Source organism: Sceloporus undulatus, chromosome 1 (genome assembly GCF_019175285.1).
Source record: "Sceloporus undulatus isolate JIND9_A2432 ecotype Alabama chromosome 1, SceUnd_v1.1, whole genome shotgun sequence".
NCBI lineage: Eukaryota > Metazoa > Chordata > Lepidosauria > Squamata > Phrynosomatidae > Sceloporus > Sceloporus undulatus.
The window spans coordinates 75,122,761-75,133,820 of NC_056522.1; the positions used below are offsets into that span (position 1 = coordinate 75,122,761).

Sequence of the window (11,060 nt, forward strand, 5' to 3'; positions counted from 1 at the left end):
TTATTATTATTATTCAAAGTTCTATAAATACAGTTAAGATGAAAAGTTAATGAATTCCCCTGATGTGACATTCTCTATTGCATGGTAGGCCAGCATTGCTGATGGGAAGTAGAACTTAACTATTATGATACAAAACCTGTCCATGGCAGAGTGTCTTAAGGATCCGTGAATACTGACCTCTATCTTACATGCACACACTGTGTAACAGCTTGTTAGGGCAAACCAATAATAGAAGTAATGTGTGCAGCATGGTTTTACTGAGGACCTGTAGTTGAGAGAAACTGCTTTTTCTGGTTACATACATTTTTTCTGTCCAGCCTTTTCCTGCTTTCTCAGTACAGTAATTATCGACACTGTATGTAATGAATGGATCCATCTTTTTGTTGCTAAATGAATGTTCTCCCTTTCAGTTACCTCTTAAAACTGGGGATAAAGCCTGGAACCACCTATTATCAGGTAAGAAGAGACATGGCTTTGTATTATTATTATTATTATTATTATTATTATTATTATTATTATTATTTTATTTCTATAGCGCTGTAAATGTACACAGTGCTGTACATACAGATAATCAAATCAATAAAAATATAAAACCTGCCAATGACGTACAATCTACAAAATACATATAAACAGTAGGTAGTAATATAGAATAGAATTAGTTAAAAACAGGCAACAATTAAAACATCAACATCTACTATCTAATCAAATATCAGCTAAATATTCACACAGTGCTTAGGAACACTTCCCTGAACAGGGTGGTCTTCAACTCAGATTTAAAAGTCATCAATGAAGTGATGACTCATGTTCGTGGGGAAAGAAGGTTCCAGGAGTGAGGGACAGCAAGTGAAAGGGGACGAATCTGGGACAGGGCAGTGGAGATCCTAGGCTGGGACAGCAGACCTTGACTACTAGAATGGAGAGTACAAGTGGGAATGTAAAGAGAAAGAAGTTCAGATAAATAAAGAGGGGCCAGCCCATGCAGGGCTTTAAAAGTTAATAACAGAAGCTTATACTGGATACAGAAAGGAAAGGGGAGCCAGTGAAGGGATGATAATAAAGGAGAAACATGGTCAAAGTGGCGAGCAGATGTAATGATGCATGCTGCTGAATGCTGGATGGAAATTAAAGGGCGAAGATGAGAATTGCGCTCTGCTATAAAAGAGTAAACTTGTTTATATAACTTGGGTCTAGACTATCTGAAAGACTATTTCCCCATGTGTCTGCATATGTTTTAAGATGTTTGGTGACAACTTTGTCTTGGTCCAGCCATCTCACGGATACATTTGATTGATAACACAAGAGAGGGCCTATGGAACTCCCTCCCATAGGAAGCTAGGCTTTGGGCCCAGAAAATCCAGCTTCTGGGTGGCTTGGAGCTGTGGTCTTTTGATGCTGCATGCCCAGAAGATGTCCAGCCAACCAGACAGGAGCAGCTTCAAGCTGCTCCAGGGGTGTGGTGTTTTGATGCCGCACACCCGCGGAGCACACGGAAACCTCCCTGGGGTTGGCTTGGAGCTGCCTAAGGTGGCCTGTTACCAGCCCAAAAAGGAGTGTATCTTTTCTGCTTCCATTTGGGCCAGCTCCAGGGCGGATTGGAACCACGTGCATCTGTTTGCTATGGCTCTCGGGCACGCAGCTCTGGGGCAGACCCAGTCTGTTTCGCCCATTAGTCTGGCAGGCAAAGATTTTTTAAAAAAACTCAAACAGGCTGTTGGCTACTGAATGACTGCAACAAAAGGGTCATTTCATCAGTAGTGTTCTACTTTCCCACCTTTTCTTGTTCTATTTTTTAGATGTTTTTAAATATTTTAATTCAATGCTTGGTTTTAATATGATAGCTTATTTAAGTATTTACTATGGCTCTTTAATTTCACAAATAATTGTTTTTTAGCTGTATTCATGTTGTAAACTGTCTTGGGTGCTACTGTGTGAGACAGCCAGAACAATACTCAACAAATGAGTACAGTTGGCCCACCATATTTGCAGCTTTGACTTTTGCGGATTTGATTATTTGTGGATTTGATATGTTTTCTCTAGGAATATTAGGTCTTTCAGTGCAACTCTGCTTGGATGTTGACCACAGAATTGTGCTTGTGGATCTAGGAACCATTAGAGAAAACACTTCTCTAGGCATATGTGGGTCCTCTGACACAGTTCTGTGGTCAACCTCCAGTAAATATTAACCATAGAGTTGTGCTGGAGGATGTACAGATTCCTATAGAGGTCTTCTCTCACATTAAAAACCGTGCTTTTTATTTGCGATTTTCCCACTTTCACAGGGGTCCTGCACCCCTAACCTCAGTGAATGGGAAGAGCCCACTGTAAATGAAATGTTGCATCATAAGACAAATGGTCTATTTAAATTTAGGCTCTGAGTTATTGATCTATTTCCATAGTTCCATGCAGTTTTTGTACAAGAACTTTTTCATAGGAAAACATATTTCATATGAAAACTTGCATTTGAATTTTTGAACCATTCAATGGTCTTGTGTTTAAACCTCCAGATGGCTGCCATCAAAGAAGCACTTACAAGTGTTTACAATGTAACACCAAAGATTCAGTGTCTTCCCCCAGAAGAGGTACCTCTTTCTTTCTTAGTAATCTCTGTTCTCTTATTTTATGAAATTTTGATTTTAATATTTTGAACTCTGAAGTGGGATTATCTTTGAAAATTTAGGCCCGAAACAGACGGGCCAAATACAGCGGCTTCTGGTGCTTCATGGGCATGGCATTCAGATGACACATGCCCCCAGAGCAGCCAGAAGCCGCTCCAAAGCCATGCTGAGGCAGCAGGAGCCAGAATTTTCAGGAGCAGATTTAATCCACTGCTGCCATCAGTCCATATGGGACCACAGCAGCGGCCCACTTCAGGAGTGGGCTATGTGGTCACCACAGTCACGGCCCTGTAGTGGCCAGAGTATCCTCTGGCCACTCCTTCCAGGCTGCCTGGTTCATCCCTAACTCAGCTTGTAAGTCATTTATTGTGTTTAACTTCCAAAATACTACAGTGGATCCTTGTTATACGCTGGGGTTTGGTTCCAAGATCCCCCGTGTATAACAAAACCCGTGTATGCTCAAGTCCCATTAAGTATAATGACATAGCAAAATGGTGTCCCTAATAAAAAATGGAACATCAAGGTAAATGTATACTTTTTTGGAACATTTTCAAACCGTGTATGCTTAAATCCGTGTATAAAAAATCCGTGTATAAGAAGGGCCGACTGTATTTAACAATTTTCCAGAATATTGGAGAGATGTAGATTTGTACATGTTTGTAACCTTAAAACAGCTTTTTTGGAGTGCATTCAGCCCTCCATATCCACAGATTCAAACATCCACAGTTTGAAAATATTTTTAAGATATAGAAAATCCAAACAGCAAACTTTGATTATGCCATTGTGTATTAGGAACACCATTTTACTTTGCCATTGTATTTAATGGGACTTGAGTATCCATGGATTTTGGTATCCATGGGAGGATCTCAAAACAAACCCTAGTGGATACCAAGGGCCCACTGTACATTGATTCTGATTACCTAGAATAGTTCTTAGAAATATTTCTCTTTATGTTGTTCCTTGCAGTATTCCAGTGCATCCAAACTAAAGACAGGGACAGATGTAACTGAAGACAGTTTTTCTTTGAATCCAATTAATCTTGGCTTAATTAATTAATTAATCAATGACAACTCACTCAACATTAGAGCACAGTACAGTTGTGTTTTTTTTTTTAGTTTCGTGTTGTGATTAGATACTCTTGTTGTGGAACATTTCATAATGATGAGTAGCTCCTCTTCCCCCTCCCTCAGCTCCATAACCTGTCACTATGTGAGATGTTTTGGCTGTTATTCTCCTGCTTGGAAAAACAAGTTAAAGGTGCCTTGAGAGCTTAGTATTGTATGTGCTATCAATTTAATTTTACTTTCACAGGCATGCATGAATGCAACTCTTTCCCAGCAGAGAGGGTCCTGTCCTCCTGTAATCTGGGTTTAGCTCCTCCTATTTGCTCCTGTAGGCAGGGACAATAAACAAAAGACCGGCCCCTATATAGGGAGGAGCTAGCCCCCCTGAGCCTCAGTCTTGTTCCTGCCTATGCTCCTAGCAGGATGTTCTCTTCGAGCCAGCGAAGTTTTTCCTTTCTGCGAAAGCGGTTTGAGAGTTTTCCAACAGGGCCTGCCCACCAGACATCGTCTTCCATCTTGGGATGTGAACACGGTCTTAGAGGCTCTGACGGTTGGGCCGATGAAGTCCCTTTGGGAGGCCTTCCTCAAACACCTCTCCCTCAAGGTCATCTTTCTCACGGCCATTCCCTCTGCCAGATCGGTGTCAGAGCTGGGGCCCTGTCGGTATGTAAAGACTTGTTTATTTTTAGGCCTGTCTCAGTGTGCCTTCGTCCAGACCCTACCTTTGTGCCTGGGGTCAACTCAGCCTTTCAGGTGTCACAGGACATTCTCCTGCCTTCATTCTGCCCCGATCCTAAGAAGGACTTGGGAAAGACCTGGCACACATTGGATGTGTGCAGAGCCCTCAAAATCTACATCAATTGGACTTCAACCTTAGGTCATCTGAGATGTTCCTTTCCTTTCGCCTGGGCTCTTTGGGGTGCAAGGTACCAGTCTCGACTCTGAGTAAGTGAATCAGGTCTTGAATTCAAAAGAGCTACTGAACTCTTGACCTCACTCCACCCGAGGGGTTGATGGTGCACTCAACCAGGAGTGCATCTACACCTGCGGCCTTGACCACTAGCGCCTCCCTGTCAGATATTTGCAGGGTGGCCACATGGAAGTCGCCTTCGACCTTCATAAGACATTACAAACTGGACGTGTCTCAGTCCGCAGAGGCGTCATTTCAAAGGAGGATCCTCCAACAGATTGGGTCGAGGGCCACAGTCTCCTAGCAGCACCTCCCTCCCAGTTCAAGAGGGCTTTTGTAAATCCCAGATTACAGGAGGACAGGACCCTCTCTGCTGGGAAAAGGAACGTTGGGTACTTACCGTGACACGTTCATTTCCTGCAGAGAAGGGTCCTGGCATCCTGCCCACCCGGGTGCTGCCTGCGGCCTCCGACCCTGCCTGCCTGTTGGTGGACCTGCCTGGTTCTTCTTGTTGTTGCTGGATTGGTATTCTGAGTTCCTTTTTGTTCTTGGACTAGTTTTTTCTAAGGTGTTCTAGTTAACCCTTAGCTGAGGTTACTGAAGTTCAGTTCCTTGATTACCTTACTAGTCGCTTGGCTTGTTATTGACTGAGGCTCAGGGGGGCTAGCTCCTCCCTATATAGGGGCCGGTCTTTTGTTTATTGTCCCTGCCTACAGGAGCAAATAGGAGGAGCTAAACCCAGATTACAGGATGCCAGGACCCTTCTCTGCAGGAAATGAACGTGTCACGGTAAGTACCCAACGTTCCTTTTTCAAGGCCAGGCTAGTTCTTACATAGCAAGAGCTTTTAATTCCTAGAATAAAGTGGTAGAGATGTAGGTTTCCAATTGCCGGTGAACTTCAAATGTAAGCCAGTCATGAGGAATGCTGAGAGCTGCAGACAAACAGCGTCTGGAGAGTCACGTGATTCTCACCCTTGCCCTATAACATTTGTTTTCCCTACCCCCCCTTTGGCCAGATGCACACTCCCTTAGGACAAACTGTTTCAAGCTCCCCAGTACCTCTGTATATGATAAGGGACCACTATTTGAGAAATACAGTCCTAAACCCATGATGGGTGCAAGACTCTCATCATACAGTTCTCTTGATTGTCGCATTTTCCCCCAGGTTAGAATTTTATTGAGCTGCATGATACAGTTAACATTTCTGAGGAATAATGTCCTATTGAAATCATTGGCATCTGCCCCCTCCCCATTTCTTATAGTAAAGTATGGATTATGGCTTGAAAATGTAGATTTCCCCCCCCCTGTAATGCACCATTTCTGTTCTATCACTTAGTGCAAAACACACATTGATTAATCTCTATGAATGAAATAATTATTGAAGAGTCTAAAAATGGTTGATTAATGTGCATTTTAAGTGGAGTACTAATCTGTGAAAGGCATTGACTTCAAGTAGAGCCTTTAGGGCTGAAGAATGGGGTATAAATATTGTAAACAAACAAACAAACAAATAAGTACTGTCCAGATTTTCCCCCAGGAAAAGAACAACTGGGGGAAGGTAGTTTTAAGCTAAATAGTTCATGGTGTTTGCTGATATTTCTTAGTATATATTTCACTTATTGCTTAGCCATCTTGACAAGATAACTTTTCATTATAATTTTAAAAACTGGATAAATAATATTCCATACACTGAGTATTCATTTAATCATGCTTTTTCTGTAGTTCTAAATGCAATATATCTCTAATTAAATTTAGACATTCACCTTTAGCATTTATTTAGCTTGCCTTTTAATGCTCTCAGCTGACCAACCAGTACTATTGATCTATTAAAAAATTCATATAAATTTCTCATTTTCAGCTACAAATGTCTGTCATGGGCTTTTAAACCTGAGACTCAATTTTACTTTATCTTCCTCAGGGTCAACTACAGATAATTGGTCAGATTAAATTCTGTCTCACCAAGGAGTTTGTTCTGAGAAACTGTACACAGCCAACTGTACACACTGATTCCTTTTCGGCCCATGAAGATAAGTTCTTAAACATAGAAGATCTCTCAGACTGCAAAGATACCCTGACATATTACCCTTCACACACGCATACTTGGAAGCACTTTGTGGCAAACACTGTTAACTTGTAATGAAGTATGCATCATTGTTCAGAGACAAAATGTTTCTCACCCAGACGTATACTAGGAAACTTTATATTGTTTACGTTCTCCTTGCTATGGATGCATGAGTGCAAATTACAGTATTGTCATAATGGTTGTAGAAACTGAGAAGATTCATTTCTGTGGAACATCTTTTTTCATTAGAACTGCTAAAATACCATTACTTCTGTGTTTTGAAAATGAACTTCATGCATTTTAGAAATTTCTTTTTCAAGTTGAATAGCTCTGTCTCTCTGTCTGCTACCACCTGCAAATTATTGCAGTAAAGCAAGCTTCCAACTTTTTGGAAATTACATCAGGTTTTTGTGATATTTTCCTGAACCTTACATGAGGGTAAGAAAATATTAATAATATCTCAAATCCAGATAATATTGGCAGTAAAGGGGCATTTCCTTTTAAAAGGTAATTTTGTGAGGCTTGCTCCTTCAGAGGTAACAAATTGACAGAAACTACAACAATATAAGTAATCTGAATCTCCTTTAAACAGCAAATGCCATGTGGTCAGTTGGTCCATTAGCAAGCTGCCCCTGATCACAGTGGCAAAGGCAGTAACATACGCTTGCTTTTATTCCAGAGTAATACCATTCAACACAATAAGGTTGCTCTAGAACACAGGTGGGGAAAGTGCCCGTCTAGATATTGTTGGAATGCAATTTCTATTAGCCCTAATCAGCCACAACAGTGTTGCTGTCCAGCAGTATCTGGAGGGCTACATTTTCCCCACCACTGCTTACTAGTTAGGATTGCACCATGAAGCTAGATTGCTTTAGTGCAATCACTTGCAGAGATATATCTTCTTTTTTGGAATTCTTGTTAGTTCTCAAGATTTAGTGATAATTTGTTTTTTTTCTTGTGGGTATCAAGTTTCTTACCTTTGATCTTTTTTGTTTATTTGTTTGTATGTTAAAATCAAGACTTGGATATCAAACATTGGTTGTGCTTAATTTCTCTGGTGTAGTTTGATCCCTGTATTCTCAGTTTTCAGCCATCATTTTGAGCTTACTACTTAGATTACATGTAGCTTCTGATCTTCTGGAGGCTTAACATAAAGAAGAACATAACAGATAGTGGATTTGGGCCAGTGATATCCTATCCAAACTGCTGTAGTTGTACTTGTTTTCTTTTTTTAAAAAAATTCTGCATTCCAAATATAAATGACAAAAGGGAACAATTTTGAAAACTAAACCTTGATTCTTGAAATTGTTTTGAGGTTGTTGCTTTTTTATTGCTTTTTGTTTGTTTGTTTTTTGCTGCTTTACCACCGAAACTAGTTGGAAAAGATTCTGTGTTCACTTGTCTCTGATAATCGAATTCAGCACTTTCAAATGCATGGGAGTGGGGCGAAACCCTGTTAGCTATGTAAAGAATATTGACAAATTTTCTAATCCTCACTGAGAAAAGATGGCTTGAACCCACCAATAAATAAATAAATATTTTTTTAAAAGTTACCTGCAGTGGGATTAGTGCTTACTCCTTGGCTTTTTATGCAAAACCATTGTTTTGTGCAAACTATATTTTCCCACAAAAATCACTGTACGTTATGCATTTTCCAGTCAGGGTTGATCAAAAGCAGTGATTTTGTTTAGAAAATCAAAAGTTGAAGATAAGTTGATCTTTTCCCCCATTAAACAATAAATTAAAAAGCCAAGATATCACTAATACTGATTTTACAATTTCTAATTATATTTTTTAATTGATAGCACAGTTCAATGAACAGAGAATGGCTGTGGGTGCAGCAGCACAGTAAGGATGAAGAGACAAAATGCACTGGGTTCTGTTTTTGATAAAATTAAAAACCAATTCAGAATGATGGCCACTAAAATTTTAAAAAATATAACAATTGAAAAATGCACAAACATTCTCACAATCGCTTGTATTCAAGGGACAACTTAAATTTTTTTGTTCTCACATGCAAAGAGAAATGAAAACTTGTATCCCTACTACTGGCGCTTGTCATAACGGTTGTACACACAGTACATAGTTTCAGATAGTTCTTAACTCAGGCATATCATAAGTTGGCGTGTCACTTTTTTAACAAGGTCAACTGGAGAATATTATATAGGTTAGATTTTTGAGAGTAAAGTCATCTCTAAGCCAGTAAATGTGCCTTAAGTGGAATCCTTCACATAAACATGACTTTTTACCACTGTTGTATTTAACACTTATTACACACACACACACACACACACACACACACACACACATTGCAAGTAATAATACGTCTTGGTTGTATACATTATAATTGTTAGTATAGTCTACCAATAAAACTGCCATCCACCTATGGCTTATTCTGTTTCTTTTTCAATAAAATGCTTTACAGACATCTTATCTTGATAAGTTTGTTTTTTGGTGAATACAAATTGCACACCATCACAAATTATTTAAACAAGTTTAAAAAGTTTTGTATGCCTCAACCTTTTTCTCCTCTGGGCTTTACCACTGAGTTATTGTAATTTTGAAATCGTATAAATTGTTTCTTCTTCTTTCTTAGGTATTTTGGAGCATGAAATTTCTCATATTTTGCTGAACTTGAAAACATTATTGATACTGATATCCAGAGCATTGTCCAGCCAGATTTTTGGGAATTAGTTTTAGTACACTGAAGGGTATCATGGTTGTAGGGATTTGGCTAACTACCTATACGCTTAATTGTTACCCATCTAGGTGGTTAACAATATGCTGGAGGGTGATGGCTAGCTTGGTCTTAGAGGTTGTTAGCATTTGTTTGGTGCTGGCCAGTTTGATGGAGGTAGTTCTATGGTCCTTTCTTAATGAAAGTTTAACACCTGCTGCTGAGCTATTAGTATTCTTATAGCTAAGATGCTTAGTAAAAATTCAACATGAAGGACCTATGGAAGAAGCAAATGATAATTCTATAGACCCATCTCAATCTTTTGTTTGGATATGGCACTGGAAAAGCATAGGTTATGCTAATGAAGAGTCTTTGTCAGATGAAAGACAGGAGGATTGCCAGTTTCACTGACAATGTTATATAGCTAGATCTGCTCAATTTAATAGGATTAGGAAGACCAATGTATTCACCAACATGTGAAAGGGATCTAGGAGTCCAAATAGACCACAAGTTGAACATGAGTCAACAGTGCGATGCAGCAGCTAACAAGGCCAATGCGATTTTAGGCTGCATCAATAGAAGTATAGTGTCTAGATCAAGGGAAGTAATAGTACCACTATATTCTGCTCTGGTCAGGCCCCACCTGGAATACTGTGCCTAGTTCTGGTCGCCACAATTCAGAAAGGACATTGAGAAACGAGAGTGTCCAAAGGAGGGCGACTAAAATGGTGCAGGGTCTGGAAATCTTGCCCTATGAGGAACGCCTTAGGGAGCTGGGGATGTTTAGCCTGGAGAAAAGAAGGTTAAGAGGTGATATGATAGCTCTATTTAAATATTTGAAGGGATATCATATTGAGGAGGGAGCAAGCTTGTTTTCTGCTGCTCCAGAGACTAGGACCTGGAGCAATGGATGCAAGCTGCAGGAAAAGAGATTCCACCTCAACATTAGGAGGAACTTCCTGACAGTAAGGGCTGTTCGACAGTGGAACACACTCCCTCGGAATGTAGTGGAGTCTCCCTCCTTGGAGGTCTTCAAACAGAGGCTGGATGGCCATCTGTCAGGGATGCTTTGATTTGGATTTCCTGCATGGCAGGGGGTTGGACTGGATGGCCCTAGTGGTCTCTTCCAACTCTATGATTCTATGATTCTATTCCAATCTTCAGGTTCAAACTGAGAAAATGGGGTTTCTGCTTGATCCCAGAAAAGTTATAATTGAAGATCCTGCCAGGTTCTCTCTTGTCCTCCATGGCTTTTAACATCTGTTAAAGGCTGGGTGAAGTTATCTGGGTTTGACGTGAAGCATATGTGGCTATGAAAATGCTCAGTCAGAATGGAATCAGGCAGTAGGAGGGCTAAACCAACAACAACAAAAAAAAAAAAGTATGAAGCGCCACTTTGTTTGTTTGTTTTCTTTGCTGCCTTTCTCCCAAAAGGTACCCTAAGCGGCTCACAGATAAAAACATTAACAGAATAATTACAATAAAATTTAAAACAATTAAAATAATCTAAAAAACAGTATAAAATTACATTAAAATATACAAAAGTTAAAAGTTAACTAAAACACACATAGTCCATAAAACCACCCTGGCATGATTATATATTCAATGCCTGCTTTTTAAAAAGTCTTGGCTTGTTGACAAAAACCAAGCAGGGAGGGGACCAGCCTAGCCTCCCGTGGAAGGGTATTCCAGAGAGTGGGAGCAGCCAGCAAGAAGGCTCACTCACATTTC

General features: G+C 40.0%; 1 protein-coding gene across 4 annotated transcripts in view; it reads left to right on the forward strand.

Annotated features, from left to right (window-relative positions):
* The window catches only part of RNASET2 (ribonuclease T2), a 34,376-nt gene extending 25,291 nt beyond the window's left edge, over positions 1–9,085 (forward strand). For all 4 annotated transcript variants that reach the window (XM_042445157.1, XM_042445155.1, XM_042445156.1 and 1 more), the window contains 3 exons: positions 411–456; positions 2,505–2,579; positions 6,509–9,085. In XM_042445157.1, coding sequence (XP_042301091.1) covers positions 411–456; positions 2,505–2,579; positions 6,509–6,727 — 340 coding nt within the window. In that variant the 3' untranslated portion in view covers positions 6,728–9,085. The remainder of the gene's footprint in view (positions 1–410; positions 457–2,504; positions 2,580–6,508) is intronic.
* Positions 9,086–11,060: the final 1,975 nt, after the last annotated feature.